The sequence below is a fragment of the Lithobates pipiens genome, unplaced genomic scaffold, assembly GCF_037356315.1.
Source record: "Lithobates pipiens isolate NorthernLeopardFrog02 unplaced genomic scaffold, aLitPip1_a1.2 Scaffold_8, whole genome shotgun sequence".
Lineage (NCBI taxonomy): Eukaryota > Metazoa > Chordata > Amphibia > Anura > Ranidae > Lithobates > Lithobates pipiens.
The window spans coordinates 123,665,201-123,688,328 of record NW_027507903.1 but is presented as its reverse complement, the minus strand read 5'-3'; the positions used below and the strand labels follow the sequence as shown (position 1 = coordinate 123,688,328).

The 23,128-nt window shown below is 44.9% G+C and overlaps 1 protein-coding gene across 6 annotated transcripts in view; it reads right to left on the bottom strand.

Annotated features, from left to right (window-relative positions):
* SCAPER (S-phase cyclin A associated protein in the ER) overlaps window positions 1-16,489 on the bottom strand; it is a 399,576-nt gene extending 383,087 nt beyond the window's left edge. For 2 of the 6 annotated variants that reach the window (XM_077472442.1, XM_077472443.1), the window contains exon 1: window positions 16,358-16,489. In XM_077472442.1, coding sequence (XP_077328568.1) covers window positions 16,358-16,360 — 3 coding nt within the window. In that variant the 5' untranslated portion in view covers window positions 16,361-16,489. The remainder of the gene's footprint in view (window positions 1-16,357) is intronic. The other 4 variants (XM_077472438.1, XM_077472440.1, XM_077472441.1 and 1 more) reach the window with 3 other exon arrangements.
* Window positions 16,490-23,128: the final 6,639 nt, after the last annotated feature.

The following is a 23,128-nucleotide window of genomic DNA, read 5'->3' as shown; positions in this document are numbered from 1 at the left end:
TCCTTTAGACCCGAGGGCTTTCACACTGGGGGCATTTTGCAGGTGCTATAGTGTTAAAAATAGCACCTGAAAACCACCCTAAAACAGCTGCTCCTTTCACACTGGAGTGGTGCGCTGGCAGGGTGTCAGAAAAAGTCCTGCCAGCTGCTTCTTTGGAGCAGTGAACTCTCGCTCCTCCCCATTGAAATCAATGGGGCAGCGCTGCTATACCACCGGCAAAACCTGCGGAGACGTTTTTGCGGGGGGATTTAACCCCTTTTTGCCCGCTAGCGGGGGGGGGTTAAAACCGCCCCACTAGCACCCGAATAGCGTCGCTAAAGCAACGGTAAAGCAGCGCTAAAAATAGTGCCACTTTTCCGCTGACACCCTAGGTGGCACAGTGTGAAAGGGCTCTTACTCTGATACCCCTAACTAAAATCTAGCGCAGGGATATGCAATTAGTGGACTTCCAGCTGTTGCAGAACTACAAGTCTCATGAAGCATAGCAAGACTGACATCCAAAAGAATGACACCCAGAGGTAGAGGCATGATGGAACTTGTAGTTTTGCTGGAGGTGCACTAATTGCATATCCCTGATCTAGTGGAACCAATTGCCTTCAGAAGTCACCTAATTAGTAAATAGAGTCCACCTGTGTGTAATTTAAAGGGTTTGGTAACCCATATATATAAAACTATGCCAGCCCCTCTATTACATATTTACATAGGTACATAGTTATTCAGGTTGAAAAAAGACACAAGTCCATCTAGTTCAGCCATAAAAAAATATATATATCATACAATTCCATATACCCAATCCTATACCCACAGTTGATCCAGAGGAAGGCAAAAAAAACATAAAAGTAGGATCCCATTTGCAACAGTAGGAAAAAAAATCCTTCCTGATCTCAGAGAGGCAAATCAGATTTTCCCTGGATCAACTATACCTATAAATGTTAGTACCCAGTTATATTATGTACATTTAGGAAAGAATCCAGGCCTTTCCTAATGCAATCTACTGAGCTGGCCAGAACCCCCTCTGGAGGGAGTCTATTCCATATTTGCACAGCTCTTAGTCCTTGTACACACCCCCGGACATTCTGACAACCTAATCCGTTGGATTTTGTCCGACGGATTTTGCACACACGCGGTCGGACAAAGTTGGCGGAAAATCAGATTGTACATAGCGTGATGACGTTATTTCGTTACGACGGGACTACGTTCAGGCTAGTAGCCAATAGCTTTGGTCTAGGAATTTGATCTGAGCATGCGTGGCACTTTATCCATCAGAGTAGGTTACACATGATCGGAGTAGGTCCGATCGGAGCATTTTGTCGGAAAATTTTACGGACAAGTTGGAAAACTTGGTCCATCGGATACTCCGACGGAAACAGTCCGATGGAGACCACACACAGTCGGATTATCCGACAAAATGGTCCGATCCGACCGTGTGTACAAGGGCTTACTGTGAAGAAACCTTTCCATATTTGGAGATGAAATCTCTTTTCCTCTAGGTGTAAAGAGTGCCCCCTTGTACTCAGTGTTGATTGTAAAGTGAATAACTCAACACCAAATTCACTATATGGACTCCTTATGTATTTATACATGGTGATCATATCCCCCCTTAATCTCCTCTTGTCAAGCCTGAATAAATTCAGTTCCTCTAATCTTTCCTCATAGCTGAGCTCCTCCATTGCCTCTTATCAGTTTGGTTGCCCTTCTCTGCACTGTCTCCAGTTCCCCGATATCCTTTATGAGAACTGGTGCTCAAAACTTAACTGCATATTCCAGATGAGGTCTTACTAATAATTTGTACAGGGGCAAAATGATCTCTCTCTCTGGAGTCCATACCTCTCTTAATACAAGAAAGGACTTTGCTCGCTTTGGAAAATGCAGCTTGGCATTGCATGCTATTATTGAGCTTATGATCTACCAAAACCTCCAGATTCTTCTCCACTATTGATTCCCCCAGTTGTACTCCGCCTAAGATGTATGATGCATGCATATTCTTAGCCCCCAAGTGCATAACTTTACATTTCTCAACATTAAACCTCATCTGCCACATAGTCCCCCAATTCGACAGTTCATTGAGGTTGGCTTGTAAATTTGGGACATCCTGAAAGGACGTTATTCCACTGCGTTGCTTGGTGTCAAGACAGAAATGTTACTTTTAATCCCAGACCCTATATCATTTATAGAGGTCAACCGATATGGGTTTTTCTCTGGCCGATGCCGATATTTAGAAATCATGGCAGCCGATATATGATGCCAATTTTTTTGGGCCGATAAGTTAGGCCGTTTTTTTTTTTTATCCCCCTTCATCTCATAAAATCTAACAGACACCTTTCCCACTGGGGCGTTTTTCAGGCGCTTTTGGGCTAAAAATAGCGCCTGTAAGGTGCCTGCAAAACGACTCCCCTGCAGTCTGTGTGAAAGACAGAGAGTTTTCAAACTGAGGCGATGCGCTGGCGGGATGTTAAAAAAAGTCCTGCAAGCAGCACGTTTGGAGTGGTGTGTACTGCTCCTCCACCACTCCTGCCCATTGATATTAATGGGCACCACTGCCGAAGCGCATGCAATGCGATTTGGCAGCGGTGTTTCAAGGGCGCATTTAACCTCTTCCTCGGCTGCTAGCTGGGTTATATGCGCCCCACTAGCAGCCGTATAGCACCGCTAAAATGATGGTAAAGCTCTGCTAAAACTAGCAGCATTTTACCATCCACGCCTGCCCGCTCCAGTGTGAAAGCAGCCTTAAAGCGGAGGTCCACCCTAAAGTGGACCTTCCGCTCATCGGAACCCTCCCCCCCTCCGGCGCCACAATTGGCACCTTTCAGGGGGGAGAGGGGTGCAGATACCTGTACAGTACAGGTATCTGCACCCACTTCCGGGATAGCTCTCTGCGGAAAGGGGCGTAGATTACGCCCCTTTCCGCAAGTGCCCGCCCCTTTCCGCAAGTGCCCCGCTGCCTGCTGGGAAACACACAGATCCCAGAGGCAGCGGGGACCGTCCTTATTGCACAGCGCTAGGGAACCGGGAAATGAAGCCGAAAGGCTCCATTTCCTGATTCCCATATCCAAGATGGCGGTGGCAGCACTCAAGAGATGATCTAGAGATCGGCTTCGGGTGCCGACATCGCGGGCGCGCTGGACAGGTAAGTGTCACTATTTTAAAAGTCAGCAGCTGCAGTATTTGTAGCTGCTGGCTTTTAAAAAGAAAAAAAACGCGGAGTCCCGGTGGACTCCCGCTTTAATAAGTGATACAGAAAATGTCTTACATTTAAACATTTATTAACCAGTTGCCGACCGCCGCACGACGATGTACGTCGATAGCATGGCACGGGCAGGCATATTGGCGTACATGTACGTCCCTTGCCTCCCGCGGGTCGGGGGCCCGATCGGGCCCCCGCCCGGTGCCTGCGGCGGTCGGTATTCGTGCGGGAGCGATCCCGGACGAGGGGACGGCCATTCGTTCATGGCCACCCCCTCGCGATCGCTCCCGACGAATAGGAATCCCCCGTGACATCACTTCCTCTCCTGTAATGTAAACACAGGAGAGGAAGTGATGTATTCTCTCCTCCGTGTCGGTATTTTTCGTTCCGACACGGAGGAGAGCGGATCGGTGAGTTGCACCAACACTCTACACACACAGTAGAACATGCCAGGCACACTCACACCCCCCCTTTACCCCCCGATCACCCCCCCAATTACCCCTGCCCCCCAGTCACAGTGACACCAATGTCATTTTTTTTTTTTTTTTTTTTTTTTTGCATTGGTGTCATTTGTGACTGTAATAACTGTTAGGGCAGTTAGAGTTAGCCCCCTTTAGTTCTAATGTACCCCCCTAACCCCCCCCAATAAAGGTTTAACCCCGTGATCACCCCCCGTCGCCAGTGTCACTAAGGCTGGGTTCACATTGCAGCGGTTTATGAGAACGAATGTGATTCGCACCGCACTGCAGTGCAAATCACATCCGATCTCTGTGCGATTCGAGTTCAGCCATTCGCCGCACCCGCCGCACCCGCCACACCCGCCGCACCCACCGCAAATTCGCACGGGACCCTTTTTTTGGCCCGCAGCAGAATCGGATCGCATGGGTGTTCACACCATGCGATCCGAGTTTGCAGATCGCACTGCGATATGCGAACTGATCTGGGGGTGTCAGTAACATTTCACTGACACTCCCAGCAGTTCGCATAGGGCAGTGTGAACTGCCGCCGGGAGGCATGCGATGCGGGAACCCGCCGCGGATTTGCGGCGTTTCCGCATCGCTCCAGTGTGAACCCAGCCTAATAAGCGATCATTTTTCTGATCGCCGTATTAGTGTCACAGGTGACGCTAGTTAGGCAGGTAGGTATTTAGGTTCGCCGCAGCTTTTTATAGCGCCAGGGACCCCCATATACTACCGCATAAAGCCCCCTGATTGCCCCCTAGTTAACCCTTTCACCAGTGATCACCATATAACTGTTACAGGTGACGCTGGTTGGTTAGTTATTTTTTATAGTTTCAGGGCACCCGCCATTTATTACCTAATAAAGGTTTAACCCCCTGATCACCCGGCGGGTGTCATTTGTGACTAATAACTGTTAGGGCAGTTAGGGTTAGCCCCCTTTAGTTCTAAGGTACCCCCCTAACCCCCCCAATAAAGGTTTAACCCCGTGATCACCCCCCGTCGCCAGTGTCACTAAGGCTGGGTTCACATTGCAGCGGTTTATGAGAACGGATGTGATTCGCACCGCACTGCAGTGCAAATCACATCCGATCTCTGTGCGATTCGAGTTCAGCCATTCGCCGCACCCGCCGCACCCGCCACACCCGCCGCACCCGCCGCAAATTCGCACGGGACCCTTTTTTTGGCCCGCAGCAGAATCGGATCGCATGGGTGTTCACACCATGCGATCCGAGTTTGCAGATCGCACTGCGATATGCGAACTGATCTGGGGGTGTCAGTAACATTTCACTGACACTCCCAGCAGTTCGCATAGGGCAGTGTGAACTGCCGCCGGGAGGCATGCGATGCGGGAACCCGCCGCGCATTCGTGGCGTTCCCGCATCGCTCCAGTGTGAACCCAGCCTAATAAGCGATCGTTTTTCTGATCGCTGTATTAGTGTCACAGGTGACGCTAGTTAGGCAGGTAGGTATTTAGGTTCGCCGCAGCTTTTTATAGCGCCAGGGACCCCCATATACTACCGCATAAAGCCCCCTGATTGCCCCCTAGTTAACCCTTTCACCAGTGATCACCATATAACTGTTACAGGTGACGCTGGTTGGTTAGTTATTTTTTTATAGTTTCAGGGCACCCGCCATTTATTACCTAGTCTCACTAGTGTACCCCTAAATTTAGGGGTGTCTACTTTCCAAAATGGGGTCATTTGGGGGGGGTTTGTGCCATCTTGGCATTTTATGGCCTTCAAAACTGTAACGCCCTTAGAAAGCCTGAAGGCGGTGCTTGGTTTTCGGGGCCCCGTACGCGGCTAGGCTCCCAAAAAGTCCCACATATGTGGTATCCCCGTACTCAGGAGAAGCAGCAGAATTTATTTTGGGGTGTCATTTCACATATGCCCATGGCATGCGTGAGCAATATATCATTTAGTGACAACTTTGTGAAAAAAAAAAAAAAAAAAAAAAGTTTGTAATTTTCCCGCAACTTGTGGCAAAATATAAAATATTCCATGGACTCAACATGCCTCTCAGCAAATAGCTTGGGGTGTCTACTTTCTAAAATGGGGTCATTTGTGGGGGTTTTGTGCCATCTTGGCATTTTATGGCCTTCAAAACTGTAATAGGTAGTGAGAAGTGAACTCAAAAATTTACGCCCTTAGAAAGCCTGAAGGCGGTGCTTGGTTTTCGGGGCCCCGTACGCGGCTAGGCTCCCAAAAAGTCCCACATATGTGGTATCCCCGTACTCAGGAGAAGCAGCAGAATTTATTTTGGGGTGTCATTTCACATATGCCCATGGCATGTGTGAGCAATATATCATTTAGTGACAACTTTGTGAAAAAAAAAAAAAAAAAAAAAAAGTTTGTAATTTTCCCGCAACTTGTGGCAAAATATAAAATATTCCATGAACTCAACATGCCTCTCAGCAAATAGCTTGGGGTGTCTACTTTCTAAAATGGGGTCATTTGTGGGGGTTTTGTGCCATCTTGGCATTTTATGGCCTTCAAAACTGTAATAGGTAGTGAGAAGTGAACTCAAAAATGTACGCCCTTAGAAAGCCTGAAGGCGGTGCTTGGTTTTCGGGGCCCCGTACGCGGCTAGGCTCCCAAAAAGTCCCACATATGTGGTATCCCCGTACTCAGGAGAAGCAGCAGAATTTATTTTGGGGTGTTATTTCACATACGCCCATAGCATGTGTGAGCAATATATCATTTAGTGACAACTTTGTGTAAAAAAAAAAAAAATTTTTTTTTTTGTCATTATTCAATCGCTTGAGGCAAAAAAATAAAATATTCAATGGGCTCAACATGCCTCTTATCAATTTCCTTAGGGGGTCTACTTTCCAAAATGGGGTCATTTGGGGGGGTTTTGTACTGCCCTGCCATTTTAGCACCTCAAGAAATGAGATAGGCAGTCGTAAACTAAAAGCTGCGTAAATTGCAGAAAACGTACCTTAGTTTGTAGATGTGACAACTTTTGCGCAAACCAATAAATATACAATTATTGACTTTTTTTTTACCAAAGACATGTGGCTGAATACATTTTGGCCTAAATGTATGACTAAAATTGAGTTTATTGGATTTTTCTAATAACAAAAAGTAGAAAATATCATTTTTTTTCAAAATTTGCGGTCTTTTTACGTTTATATCGCAAAAAATAAAAATCGCAGAGGCAATCAAATACCATCAAAAGAAAGCTCTATTTGTGGGAAGAAAAGGACGCAAATTTTGTTTGGGTACAACATTGCATGACCGCGCAATTACCAGTTAAAGCAGCGCAGTGCCAAAGTGTAAAAAGACCTCTGGTCATTTACCAGCAAAATGGTCCGGTCTGAAAGTGGTTAAACAAAACAAACCTCCAATCAGTTTACTTGTATGTATTATTTAGATAAAAAAAAAAACTATAAAATAAAAACAGGTAGTCAAAACTTTTGGCCGAAAAAAAATGGCCTAACTTTACAGTTTTTTTTTTTTTTTTTTTAAATCATTAGTGTATTTTCTTCCCCAAAAAATTGCATTTGAAAGACCTCTGCGCAAATGCCATGTGACATAAAATATTGCAACAACCGCTATTTTATTCCCTAGGATCTCTGCTAAAAAATATATATATAATTTTTGGGGGGGTCTAAGTGATTTTCAGGCAGAAAATACAGGACTTTTACTTGTAAGCAACAAGTGTCAGAAAAGATTTAGTCTTTAAATGGTTAAACTGAGAACTCTACATACTGAGATGAGTTCATTCATTAAAGTGTAAACATTGTATCTCTTTCCTTTTTTCTTGGCAGACTGCCCAGAGAAGAGGAAAGTGCTTCTATGGAGACTCAGGCAACTTGCATTGACTTCTAATACAGATATATCGGTGGACCTCTAATCATTTATAAAGATATTAAAAAGTAAGGGTCCCAGCACTGAACCTTGGGGTACACCACTGATAACCTTAGACCATTCAGAGAAAGAATCATTACCACTACTCTCTGAATTTGGTCATTTAGGCAGTTTTCTATCCATTTACAAATTGCTCTTTCCAAGCCTGTAGACTTTACCTTACACATGAGCCGTATGTGGGGAGCTGTGTCAAACGCTTTTGCAAAATCCAAGTATACCACGTCCACAGCCACCCCTCTGTCCAAGGTTTTACTTACCTCCTCATGAAAAGAAATCAGGTTTGTCTGACAACTTCTGTCTTTCATGAATCCATGCTGTCTGTTGCTTAAAATATTTTTTTCCAGCAATAACTTGTCTATGTGGTCTTTTATTAAACTCTCCAGTATCTTCCAGACTATAGAAGTTAAACTAACAGGTCTATAGTTACTTGGTAAATACTTTGTTCCCTTTTTAAATATGGGCACCACATTGGCCCTACGCCAATCCAGTGGTACCATTCCAGTTATTAACGAGTCCCTAAAAGTTAGATACAATGGCTTTGAAATGACAGAGCTTAGTTCTTTTAGTGTTCTTTCATTTTTATATTTTTTAAAAGCTATTTTCTTATTGTTTATAGCTTTTTTAACTTTGGCCGTGAGCCACATATGTTTTATTTTTAGTGCTCATGCACACGGACGTTTTAAAAAACTGGCTGCAAAGCTAGCTCCGACGCCTGGAAAAATCGGCGTTAAAAACTCGATTTTTACCGTGTTTTGCATTGGCGTTTTTGCGCGTTTTTAGCGTTAGCGTTTTTAAAGAAACACATCTCTTGGCTATAGCACTCAGAAAACAAAAAAAATATGTTGCGCGTTTATGCGCGTTTGTGCGCGTTTACCCGCGATTCGCGTTTTTACAGCTCTAGCTCCGCGCCACGGAACGCACTGGTCCTGGGTTTTTTTTACAGCTTAAAAATGCCTATGCCATTTGCAGCTCAAAAACGCCTAGGTGGGCATGAAGCCATAGACTAACATGGACAGGCCTTTTTAAGCTGCAAAAAACGCTCAAAAAAGCGGCTGTAAAAACGTCCGTGTGCATGAGGCCTTAGACTTATTGCCCAAGGGAATATATTTTGAAGCGAGTTCATAAACATTCAGTTTTCAGAATTCCCATTTCTGTTCTGTGCCCATTGATGCCAATATCCCTCCCAGTCCAAATCCTGGAGAGCAGCCCTCATCCTTGGAAAATTTGCTCTCTTGAAGTTAAGTGTTTTTATCTTTCCCGTATGTGTTTTTTGCTTACAGCTAACATCAACTGAAATCATATTATGGACACTGCAACCAAGATGTTCCTTTATACGAACATTAGTAATAAGCTCTGCATGTTTTGAGACTACCAGGTCCAACAGAGCATCATTCCTAGCTGGGGCCTCAATAAACTGGACCATAAAATTGTCCTGTAAAAGCAGAGCTGCACGATTCTGGCTAAAATAAGAATCACAATTTTTTTTTCTTAGAAGACAGATCATGATTCTCGTGGCGTAACATCATCTTTCAAATTAAAACAAAAAAAAGAATTGGGCTAACTTTACTATTTAGTTTTTTGTTTTTTTTTATTCATTGAAGTGTGTTTTTTCCCAAAAAATTGCGTTTGAAAGACCGCTGAACAAATACTGTGTGACATAAAATATTGCCGCAATTGACATTTTATTCCCTAGGGTCTCTGCTAAAATACATATAATGTTTGGGGGTTCAAAGGGTCCTGTGCGAGTTTGGGCCATGTGCAATGCAAATTCAGCCATACTATCTGTATGGCTAAACATCGAATCGCACAGAGATCGGATGTGATTTGCACTGCAGTGTGGTGCGAATCACATCCGTTCTCATAAACCGCTGCAATGTGAACCCAGCCTTAAGCACAGAAGTGTATCCTTTTGATCTAAGAAGGAAGAGTTAGCTACAATGTTTCATGTTAAAAACTTGGCAGACTGTTTTCTTTTGACAACTGAGTGAGCAGATAAGTCAAATCTGCAAACTCTGCAATAGAGATGTCAGCGGGGTTGAACCGAGATCACGATTTTTTAACGATTAATTGTTTTTATAACCTCTCCTGAACTATTTAACTTGACAGATAGTAACCCACATTTAAAACGGCTGACTTGCCACGCTTTGCGTTTAGAAGCGTTTCTAATAATAATAATAATAATAATAGTTGATGGGAAGATGGATGGAGCCAAATACAGGGCAATCTTAGAAGAAAATCTGTTAGCCCTTGTACACACGGTCGGACATTCTGACAACCAAATCCATTGGATTTTGTCCGAAACTGTTCCATACACACGGTCGGACAAAGTTGTCGGAAAATCCGATTGTACATAACGTGATGACATTATTTCATTACGACGGGACTACGTTCAGGCTAGTAGCCAATAGCTTTGGTCTAGGAATTTGATCTGAGCACGCGTGGCAATTTGTCCGTCGGAGTAGGCTACACATGATCGGAGTATGTCCGATCGGAGCATTTTGTCGAAAAAAATGTATAGACAAGTTGGAAAACTTGGTCCGTCGGATATTCCGACAGAAACAGTCCGATGGAGACCACACACAGTCGGATTATCCGACAATACGGTCCGATCGGACACATTCCGTCAGAATCTCCGACCGTGTGTACAAGGGCTTAGAGTCTTTAAAGGACTTTAGACTAGGGCGGTGGTTCACCTTTCAGCAGGACAAGGACCCTAAACATACAGCCAGAGCGACAATAGAATGGTTTAGGTCAAAGAATATTCATGTGTTAGAATGGTCCAGTCAAAGACCAGACCTAAATCCAATTGAGAATCGGTGGCAAGACTTGAAAATTGCTGTTCACAGATGCTCTCAATTTAATCGGACAAAACTTGAGCTTGATTTGCAAAGAAGAATGGGAAAACATGTCACTCTCTAGATGTGCAAAACTGTAATTGCAGTGAAAGGTGGTTCTACAAATGCATGCCACACTTTTCAGATAATTATTTGTAAAAAAAATTGAAAACCATTTATCATTTTTCATCCACTTCACAATTATGTAGCACTTTGTGTTGGTCTATCGCATAAAATCCCAATAAATTTACGTTTTTGGTTGTAACATGACAAAATGTGAAAAATTTCAAGGGGTGTGAATACTTTTTCAAAGCACTGTATTTGCTAAAATAATTGTATTTCCATGTTCTGTGGGAGACCAGATATAGTAAATGCAGGGTCCTGGGTTTAGTAACATTTTAACCACATACCGACCACCGCACGGCAATTTACGTAGGCAGAATGACAGGGGCAGGCAAAAGGGCGTACCCATACGTCCCACTGAAATTTCTGCCTAGCGGGCATGTGCAAACTTGATGTTCACTGGCGGCCTACGTTTGCGGTGAGGAAGGGCAGAGGGGGGAGATGCCTATGTAAACAAGGTATTTCCCTGTTCTGTCTAGCAACAAGACAGAGATCTACAGCTCCCTGTCATCGAGAGCAGTGATCTCTGTCATGTTGTAATGAACCCATCCCTCCTACAGTTAGAACACATCTAGGGAATACACTTAACGCCTCGATTGCCCCCTAATGTTTAATCCCTTCCCTGCCAGTGTCGTTTATACTGTAATCAGTGTCTATTTTTAGCTCTGATCGCTGTATAAATGTCAATGATCCCAAACTAGTGTCAAAAGTGTCCGATCTGTCCGCCGCAATGTCACGGTCATGATAAAAAAAAAAAAAAACATTGCCGCCATTACTAGTAAAAAAAAAAAAAAAATTCTAATAAAAATTCCATAAATCTATCCCCTATTTTGTTGACGCTATAACTTTTGTGCAAGCAATCAATATACACTTATTGCATTTTTATTTCACCAGAAATATGTAGAAGAATACATATTGGCCTAAACGGTGGAAGAAATTTGTATTTTTATATATTTTTGGGGGATTTTTATTATAGCAAAAAGTAAAAAAAATAGCTTTTTTTTTCAAAATGTATGCTCTTTTTTTTGATTATAGCACAAAAAATAAAAACCGCAGGGGTGATCAAATACCACCAAAAGAAAACTATATTTGTGAGGAAAAAAGGACGTCAATTTTGTTTGGGTACAACATCGCACGGTCGCGCAATTGTCAGCTAAAGCGACACAGTACCGAATCGCAAAAAATGCTCTGGTCAGGAAGGGGGTAAATCCTTTCCGGGGCTGAAGTCGTTAACTGCCTGTTTTTACTGCCCCTCCAAATCATAAGAGTAAACTAGGCCTTAGAGTCACCATACACATTACAATCTGACCATACAATCAACATTACATTTACCAAAACTGTAGAATATGAAGATCTACCTAATCTACCCAATCAATTTGTATCCAATCAGACAAGCCCCAGAACTACATAGCTGTTGGTAGGTCTAAATGAGAATCTGTGACTGGTGTGGTTAGCTTTAGGCCTGGTTGTGTTGCAGTCCCCTTTTATTTGGATAGGGCATGGTTAGCAAGTGGCACTGCCTACCAACCGTGACAAGCTGAATAAAATTTGTTGCACCATGAGAAGAGTGTGGGAAGGTATACAAAAATGTCCACCTGCCAGGTTAATTTCTCAGGGGGCAGTAAAAATATGGATCAACTGTCTGTTTTTGCTGCCAATCTGTCACATGTGTAGACGAGTCCTTAGAGCAGAGGTCTCAAACTTTCTGAACAAAGGGCCAGTTTACTGTTCTTCAGGCTTTAGGGGGACCGGACTGTGACCAGTAAGAGTATAAAATGCCCCGGCATCAGTGGGAGTAGATAATGTCTCAAGCTTGCTAATCAATGGGATTTTAAAAAAATTACATAAAGCCTGTGGCCAGTAAGGGGAAGAATAGTCCCCCATTATTGGTATCAGTAAGAGGAATAATGCCCCATCATTGGTATAAGTGGGAGGAACAGCATCCCATCATTGGTGTCAATTGGGACAGAAAGTGTCCAATCACTGGTATCTATGGGAAGAATACATTCTTGAAAACTATTCCTTCCACTGATACCAATAATGGGGCACTATTCCTCCCACTGATACCAATGATAGGATACTATTCCTCCCACTTATACCAATGATGGGGCACTATTCCTCTCACTAAAAGCAATGTTGGGGCACTATTCCTTCCACGGACACCAACAATAGGTGTCAGTGGGAGGAATAGTGCCCCATCATTGGTGTCAGTGGGAGGAATAATGCCCCATCATCGGTATCAGTGGGAGAAATAGTGCCCATCATTAGTATCAGTGGGGGGAATAGTGCCTGTCATTGGTATCAGTTGAAGGAATAGTGCCCTTCATTGATGTCAGTGGGAGTAATAGTGCCCATCATTGGTGTCAGTGGGAGGAATAGTGTCTGACATTGGTATCAGTTGAAGGAATAGTGCCCGTCATTGGTAGCAGTTGGAGGAATAGTGCCCCATCATTGGTATTAGAGGAAGGAATAGTCCCCATCATTAGTATCAGTGGTGGGAATAGTGCCCATCATTAGTATCAGTGGGAGGAATAGTGCCCATCATTGGTTTCAGTGGGAGGAATAGTGCCCGTCATTGGTATCAGTTGGAGGGAAAGTGCCCCGTCATTGGTATCAGTTGGAGGGATAGTGCCCCATCATTGATGTCAGTGAGAGGAATAGTGCCCCATCATTGGTATCAGTAGGAGGAATAGTGTTCCATCGCTGGAAGTGGAAGTAATAAAAAATACATAGTGCATGTGGTCAATAGGAAGAGGAATAATGCCCCATCATTGGTGTCAGTGGAAGGAATAGTGCCCCATCATTGGTGTCAGTAGGAGGAATAATGCCCCATCATTGGTGTCAGTAGGAGGAATAATGCCCCATCGTTGATTCAGTGGGAGGAATAGTGCCCATCATTGGTGTCAGTGGGAGGAATAATGCCCCATCATTGGTGTCAGTTGGAGGAATAATGCCCCATCATTGGTGTCTGTGGGAAGGATAGTGCCCAATTGATGGTGTCTGTGGGAGGAATAGTTTACTATCGTTCATATTAGTGGGAAGAATAGTGTCCCACTGTTGGTGTCAGGAGAAGAAATTGATGTCAGTGTAAAGAATAGTGTCCCTGACAGAAAAAGGCAAGCAAAGGTCACTGTCCTACAGCTCATTTACACCTGCTTTGTGTCTGAAGAACAATCCGGTGAGGGCAGCGAGGAGGGGTTGTATCACCTCCTCACCGCCTGTTTTAACCCCCTAAATACCAGACAACCACACGCATTGTGTGCGGTTGCAGCACAGCCCCATTCACCAGACATGCAGAAATAATTACTGCCGCAAACCGTTGTGTCCGTAGCATGTCTACACCCCCAGCTACTGCTTCTGAGTGATTAAGAGGTGCTAGAATCGCAGCTCATCTACAGGGTTTTACTGCTCCCCAATCACAAGTGTAAATAACCCTCAGAGTAAACATTTGTATGCATTAGCACTTGTTGGGGTACAGAGTGGGGTTGAATTACTAAAGGCAAATAGACTGTACACTTTGCAAAATGCAGTTGCAAGAGCAGTTGCTCCAGAGCTTAGTAAATGAGCAGGAGCTCTGCTGACTTCTATCATCCAATCATGTGCAAGCAAAAATGCATTGTTTTTTATTTTCCTTGCACATGATTCTTAAAATCATGGGTATTCTTTAAAAAGTGAAGCTTTACCTCATTTACTAATCTCTGGAGCAAATACTCTTGCAGAGAGCAACTGCATTTTGCAAAGTGTGCAGTCTACTTGCCTTTAGTAAATCAACACCAATGTGTTTATTTCTATAGGTATGTGAGGTGGAGTTCCAGGAATTGGGATTTCAGCTGAGCCACATTCCTCAGTGTCACCACCTTCCTGCAGACAATAGAGGAGTGCTCCTTAAAGCGGCGGTGCGTCCATTAAGGGAGCTGCCCCCTCTCTCCAGCCTCCTGCCTATATGAATGATGGATAGATTCATGCATTGCATGAATCTATCAATGCCCACCGCCACCACCCCCTATTCAGGCGTCCGGCCCCTTTTTGGACATTGAGCACCTGAATTCCAGCGGCGGGGATGCATTGTTTGAAGCACCTTATTAGAGCCATAGGCTCTAATAGGCTTCAAAAAAGGTGAAATTGGAGCGCAAAGCATTGCGCTCGCAGTTCACCCAGGTGTGTCAGAAATGCGAATATTCAGCTGAGCTGAGGGAAGACAAATAAATATTTGCTTTTCTAACACTGAACTGCCCCTCTGCGGGTGACGGTGGTGAGCTGTGTCCTCCATGCGTCTCCTCCCCTCCTCTTCTCCTGATAGGCACCCAATTACAGCACCTGTCGTTTCAGCCAATCAGGTGATGGGTAACACACCCGCGCTTCCTGATTGGCTGAAACGACAGGTGCTGTAATTGGGTGCCTATCAGGAGAAGAGGAGGGGAGGAGACGCATGGAGGACACAGCTCGCCACCGTCACCCGCTGCTCCACTGACGGCAAGCAGGCAGGGTCACAGTAGCGGTATTTGATGGGCACAGTGGTGGTATTGGATGGGGTAACAGGAAATATACTCACAAACAAGCTTTTAAAATAAGGCTTATTAATATTCCAGCAATAGCAAGCAGTATCTTTAAATGCCTACAGCCTGGACCAGATATTTGGAGGACCCAGATGGAATCGCAAGCGGCTTACGCGTTACGAAGGGCAAACCCTCTTCCTCACAGCCATAGCAATGGGTTTGCCCTCATAACGCGTAAGCCACTTGCTATGCCATCTGAGTCCACCAAATATCTGGTCCAGGCTGTAGGCGTTTAAAGATACTGCTCGCTATTGCTGGAGTATTGCTAAGCCTTATTTTAAAAGCTTGTTTGTGAGTATATTTCTTGTTATTTTATGAATAAATGTTATCTTTGGTAATGCACAAGGTCGGTGCCCCCCTGTTCTTTTTGCATGTTTCAGTTATAAAGGATACCCATTATTCTTAGGAAGGCAGCAAGACCTGCGACATTCCACTGACTTTGCTAAAGGGGTTAGCTGCGCCACTTATTTAGCTGACGGGGCACCCGAGTGCAAGAGATTGCTTTGTGTTGGTATTGTATGGGACACAGTGGCAGCGTTTAATGTGGCACAGTGGCAGCGTTTGATGGGGTACAGTGGCAGCGTTTGATGGGGTACAGTGGCAGCGTTTGATGGGGTACAGTGGCAGCGTTTGATGGGCACAGCAGTTACATTTTATGGGTGCGGTGGCTGCATTTGATGGGCACAGTAGTTGCATTTGATGGCATATGGGCTGCAATGCATGGGCACAGTGGCTGCAATTGATGGGCGCAGTGGTTGCATTTGATGGCATATGGGCTGCAATTGATGGGCACAGTAGTTACATTTGATGGGTGCAGTGGCTGCGTTTGATGGACACAGTGGCTGCAATTGATGGGCACATTAGTTGCATTTGATGGCATAGTGGCTGCAATTGATGTTTTTCTTTCAGAATTTTTCAGTTTGTTTACGCCCCCCTAAAATTTTTGATAAAGCAGCCACTGGCTCCTTATATACAGTACATAGAGAGTCCATGTATTCCCTGCAGACAATAGAGGGGTGCTCCTTATATACAGTAGTCTATATATTCCCTGCAGACAATGGAGGGGTGCTCTTTATATACAGTACAGAATCTATATATTCCCTGCAGAGGAGGAGGAAGTCATGTGACAGCTCTCCACTCATATGGTCTCCATACTGGCACATACAGACTGAGCCCCCCCTCCCCCACCATGACAGGCAGGTAAACACACATGACAGCGCTGGGCCCGCCCCCGACACCTCTGTGCACAGTGTCCATACACCACACTACACCCGCGGGTCCCCTGTGACCTGCACCATGCACATAACCCTGCCAGGCCCTCCCTTACCATCCGGCCGCCGTAGCGTTCCCTCCTCTCCCCGGTGTCACCGGCAACTGACCGGAAAGGCGGGAGGCGCAGGCGCCGGACTCAGGGGGCGTGCTTTGCCTGCCAAAAGTCCGTCGTTCTCACAGCGGAAGTGAGTCGCAATTGGTAGAGTTTCAGGTTGTATCGGCAGCACGAGGCTTGTGTCAGCCAATCCTATCCCAGGGATGTTCAGGCGGGTCTGGCCGGGGTGTTTGGAAGCCGTCGGTGCCATGGTAACTGGAGACGCTGCCCGGTAACCTCAGACAAGCGTCATGTGGAACATGCTGGCTGTTTTCCTCTCGGACTAATGATTGGATTCTGTAGTGCTAAATGCAGAGAAAGTCAATGCTGTAAATAATCCAGAAGGCGGCACAATCGTATAGAAAACCTGCCATGGGGGAAATAGTAACTTTATACTGCAGGCTTTCCGAACATTCTAGTTGCCTGGCTGTTGAGCTGACTCGATCTCCCTCTGTCACTCATATGTAACAAACACACTAATCAGAGAAGTCACAAGTCCTAATCTGCATCCTTGTCCTGGATCAGTGACTCTGAGCTGAGGGAAGAGATCAGGATGACAGCCAAGCAGCTAGCATTTTGAGAAAGAGAGTTTATGTTTCCTTTAGTCTGTCCTCACACTTTTTCATTACTGTAATTTGCTGAAACAGATGCAATAAATAAATATATGTGTAGCACTGACCCTCAAAGGAGCTGCTGGTTTTATTTGGGCTTACCGTTACCTCACTTCTCCGCCTTAGGGCTCCCGTTGGAAAGTAGCCCAAAGAATGTTAAATCCGACACTCAGTCCTTTTTTCAAAGATTTATTTGGGATAAGCACAAAGTCCTTCAATAGAGGGTTAAAGGGTTAAGGGGAGTTCAGGCACCTAGTAATAGCGGGTTAGAGGTATTGGTCAGATCCAGAGGACAAACAGCTCCACAGACTGGATCCAGCAATCACCAGATAGGCCCCTCTTACTGACCTAGCAGCCGATGAGATAGGGTTGCCACCTGTCCAGGATTCACCCGGACAGTTCGGGTTTGGAACCATGCAACCAGGTTTCAGACTGCCTGAAACCCGGACACATTATTCAGACTGGACCATGGCTTCCCAGCAGGGTTACTGGCTGCAGTTATCTAAGCTGAGTGTCTGTTACACCCTCTTTCACACTAGCTAAAGCCAGCACTCCCCCCCCCCCCCCCCCAAACACACACACAGACAGCAAAGGAGAGAAAGCTTGATCTGTATCTCTTACTCTCTTAATTAGAAGTCCAGCAGCCTCAGATACATCTGGGTGAGAGGTGCTGACTGCCAAGGGGTGACTGAGCTCACCATCCATCCCTGTCTGTGACTGAAGTCTCCCTCCTTCTCTCTCCTGCCTCTGAGAGAGTACACTTAGGTAAATCAGGGTTCTCAGAGCACCCTTTACATCAGAGTTCTCCTTTACACCAAAGGGCACAGTGTTCCTTCTTACATAAAAGTCCTCTCTGTACATCAGAGTTCTTAGTGTTCCCCATTAAATCAATGTTCCCAGAGCATCCCTTATGTTAGAGTCCCCAGAGTTCTCCCTTACATCAGAGTCTGCAGAGTCTCCCCTTACAGTGAAAGGGAACTCTGCAAGTTCAGATGTAAAAGGGGAACTCTGTGGACTCTGATGTAAAGGGGAACTCTTGTTATTAATGTCATATGATTAGAAATGTTATTTAATAGCAAAATATATCTATAGTTTATACTATAAAAAAAAATTGCTGTGCGCCGATAAAGTGTTCGGGTTTGACTTGAAGAAAAGGTGGCAACCCTACGATGAGATGCTCAAACAAAGTCTCTGCCACAGACTTGTCAATTGAACTAAAGCATTCTTGAGAGATTTAAAGAACTGCCATACAGTACCAGTTTTCTTTCAGCCGACTCGTCGATACTGTATGAGTGTTGATCTGGGTTGCGTCCTCCAACTGGGTCTCCAGGCTCCCCTCCAGAGATACCAGCCTTGCACTGCGCAGGATCATTTGACACACACCCCAGGCCATGAGGTTGGAATGGTGAACCCCAGAAAAGAGACCTCACAAAATGGCGTTGGTACCTTAAATACCCTCTCCCAGAATGTACAGCAGGAAAACCACTCCCACTGGGCTATTTCCGAGCAAGAGGTGGTATTCAATACATCCAGCTTGCTGCATTTACACACTTACCTGAGCTGACAGCAACACCTACGGTCAAGTGGAAACCAGTGCAACCCAGCTGAGCTGGTACAGAAACCAGAACTTTTTGGAATAATTAGCCTGAGCCCAACTGCACCTTCAGACAACTTAAATTTGAAAAACAATAGCGTCTGCTCATTAGGAGCAGGACGCTACATATGTATCTATAAGGACACTGAAAAGAATACAAAAATATTGTGCTGTCTGCACCCAAACTTATAAGAGCATATCACAAGATAAAGTGCAAAAACTGTACTCCAAAATTATTGAATTACTTATATTCCATATACTCATGAAGTGCAAACAGTGCTTCAAACTAATAAATAGGATTGAACATATAATTCATGTGATTGACCACCTATCAGTCCATATTATTGTAATAGGGCTTTTTTCAACGGGAACGCAGATCGTTGTATAATGCCTCAGGTGATCTGCGCATGCGCAGTATGTAACGTCACAAGCTAATCTGACGATCAGTTGGCGTGATGTCAACACTGCACATGCACAGATCGTTGAAGGCATTATGTGACAATCAGCAAAGCACGGAGGCAGAATCTGATTCTCAGATTCTGCCTCGCTCTCACGGCGCTTATTAACCTGATGCTCATTATCAGATGGAAGCAGTGGTGGTTCGTCCATAGAGGGCGCACAGCTGCCGGTCTCCTATCAATTGTCCGGCCCCCTGATCTACATATCAGGGCACCGGACTATGGATTCCAATGTGGGGTGGGTGTTTTTTGAAGCACGTGGTATAATAAAGCATACCTGTGAGTACTATGAATATTTCCTAAACTTGCACAGTTTAGGAAATATTCAGAGTGCATGCAGCCAATGGCGTCAATGGCACATCATGTGCTCTGATGGTCCGGCTTACCATACTTACGCATGCGCGGGAGTGATGTCATTGCAGCTTCGGCCACTCACAGCGCCAGTGCCCGCGAACCTGGAAGAAACACCGGAGAAGATGTCAGCCGTCTCAGCAGTACACGGGCGCTGCTGGTGGGCTTCGTTCTAAGGTGATTGTTTCATAATAAGCTAGTATGCGATGAATTATAGCTCATTATGCCTTTGTCTTACAGGGGATTTTGTTTGTCGTTGTTTTATTTTTTCTGGGGTTTACAACTGCTTTAAAAAAAAATTTTGGGCTGGAGTTATACCTAAAAAAATTTACTTGTTCCGACTTACATACAAATTCAACTTAAGAACAAACCTACAACCCTACCTTGTTTGTAACCTGGAAACTGCCTGTAGAGGTTTTTTTTTTTTTGCAAAATATTTTTTATTTCATTTTTCATTAGCATACAAAATTAGCCCACGCAGGGGCCAAAGCTTTGCCCACACAGTGGCAGTTCTTCTAATGCGGTAACATCAGGGCAGTCTTTAATATAGATTGGACCCTGGGCAAAATTTTTCTTGGGGCCCCCCCCCCCCCATGCAATTTCCCTCTCCACCTACTCTGAGACATACAATAAATAGCAGCTAGACTTAAAATCAGTTTTCTGTATCAGATCAGGCGATTGGTTGCCAGCAGTTACAGCATATCATTACTGCTTACTGACTAGTTGCTAGAGGTTACAGCACACATTACAGATCACTGATTAGTTGCTAGAGGTTACAGCACATCACCTCCTCACAGCAGGGGAGCATGATATACATAGGAATGCCGACATTATTTACATATCAATGCTGCCAGCCGCAGCTATTTACTTAGTATTGTCATCGCTATTTACATATGAATGCCGGTTATTTACATGTAAACACAGGGTTTGCTGGTGAGTCATCTGCACATAATAGGTCAGAGCTGGGCAGCATTAGTAACAGCACTTCACACTGAGATATTGGGACACAGCAAAGGAATAAAACTTCAAGGGACAAGGGAATTTAAAACTGGATATTTGGCAAGTATGAGGCAGCTGTTTTGGGCCCCACAACAATGACAGGGCCCAGGGCAGCTGCCCCTTTTGCCCTGCCTTAAAGACGGCCCTGGGTAACATACCGTAACAGGGCACAACATAAAACATAAACAAACGAACTTATACTATAACCCCAATGTGGGGAGAGATTCAGTTCAGGAGAATCTGTGTTCAAATTGGTACCAACATTATAATGCAACATGAGAGTACTTGGGTCAATATACTAACAGACTAGAGATATAGTGTTAATCTAGGAATTGGTTACTGCATCAGTTGCCGTGGTAGAGGTATTTTTTTTAAATACAATATGTAATTGTTGTTTCTTTATAATACAATTTCTCTAAAGTTCCACCAAGGGGAGACATAGCACATGTCTCCAGTACAGTGTAAAACAATGCATTCGTATTTAATAAATATAATACTGTAGAGTACACACCTGTTTTTTTTTTCTGCTTCATTTCAGTCTTTAGTCAGCAGTATAACCCCAACTCCTGTCCATATATAAACGTAATATAGGAAACGTCACTGGTAAAAAAGATCAGTGTTTTTGGGGAAATGCATAGAACTAAGATAAGAACACTACTCCTTGCTGAGAATTGCTAACAATTTGCACTTAATGCAGCTGCTAACCATCACATGACAATTGCATAATGCACTAGGGCATAATTTGCGAAATAGCATATACACACTATTCCGCTCCTTGGATTAGTAATGTTTTTAAAAAATAAATTCACTTCCCCCTTGTGTGTTTTCTTTTAACCCCCACTACCCACATTTCCTGTTATGATGGCTTGTCTTCAATTCACATATTCAATAGTCACTTGCCCAGCATTTCCAGGCTTGTCCTGATGCGATCCACCGTTCAGGTGTCACAGCATGGGTCCTGCACCACCATTTTGGTCCTACCCAGTGATCATGAGCCAGCTGTCTCTTCAAAGCTCAGGCAGTTGGCCCCTGATGGCGCATACCAGCTCTGCCCACAGCTGCTATGTTTTTCTACTCAAGGGTAGTGCAGGGAACTAAGGTCACTGACTGGATTTAAGTTTCATTTTTTTTTTTTTTTACTGCTCCATCTACATGCTGCTGAGCTGGTTGTTTAGTTCCTTTGCGTTCAGAACACCTGAATTCTGGTCGTTTGTCCAGGGGCGGCCCATGTCTACCTATCAATGCGCCCGGCCTGAGGCTCTAATAGGGTTCAAAAAGGGTGGGATCGGGGCGCAGAGGGTGCACACCTGATCCCACCCTGTTGTGTGACCATAACAAATACATTTTTGCTATTTTTACACCACAGTGCCTCCCTGCCAATCAGGAGCCAGGTCAGTGAGACCTGTTTCCCATTTGGCCATGCCCTATTGGATGCCTCCTCCCTCGAGGAGGGTGGTACTGCCGGTGTGCGTGCCCCGCACCGCCCCGGGGGTTAGTACTGCCGGTGTGTGTGCCCTGGGCTGCCGGGGGGGGGGGTAGTGCTGTCGGTGCATGTGCCCGGGGGGGGGGGGGGGGGGGGCGGTATGGTGCTGTCGGTCTGCGAGCAGCAAAGAAATGGAAATGATGGACATTAAATGTTTTGTGGCTATAGTCTCCATGCTATCTAATGTTTGCTGCCTGTCTCCTGCTTGTAGTTTCATTATTTTTACATGCCCTAGTGACTTTTGTGACTATAGCTTAGCCCAGAGGTTTAGAGATCTGCATAGGGCTCAGAAGGACTTAGCACTATGCATTGCTGTCAGTCCTATCTGGGATGCTGATCTGTGGGACTGGTCTATATACTCTGTCCTGTCACCTGTGAGGCTGATCTATTTACTCTGTCATGTGATGCTGCTCTATATACCCTAATCTGTGAGACTGATCTATATACTCTGTCCTGTGAGGCTGATCTATATACCCTGATCTGTGTTAATGATCTATATAACGTATCGGTAATGCTGATCTATATACCGTATCTGTAATGCTGACCTGTATACCGTATTTGTAATGCAGACCTATATGCCCTTTTGTTCTGGTATGAATATTAAGGGGAACCCCGAACCAAAATTAAAAAAAAAACTGTGTGGGGGTCCACCTAAAATGCACACCAGGCCCTTCATGTCTGATATGGAAATTAAGGGGAACCCTGCGCAAATTTTTTTTTAACCAAAGCCATAGGGGTCCACCCCAAAGTCCCTACGAGATCTGAAGGGTCTGGTATGGATTTTAAGGGGAACCCTGCACCAAAATGTAAAAAAAAGCATGCCCCCCCCCCCAAAATCCATATCAGACCCATATCTGAGCACGCAACCTGGCAGGCTGCAGGAAAAGAGGGGGTGAGAGAGCGCCCCCCCCCCCTCCTGAACCGTACCAGGCCACATGCCCTCAACATGGGGAGGGTGCTTTGGGGTCTGACCCTAAAGAACCTTGTCCCCATGGTGATGGGGACAAGGGCCTCATTCCAATAAACCTTACCCGGTTGTTGTGGGTGTATGCAAGTGGGGGGGCTTATCAGAATCTGAAAGCCCCCTTTAACAAGGGGACCCCCAGATCCCGGCCTCCCCTCCATGTGAATTGGTAATGGGGTACATTGTACCCCAACCATTTCACAAAAATAGTGTCAAAAATTGTAAATATATACCTACCATGAATAGATGACTTCCGAGTCTATAGTACCCAA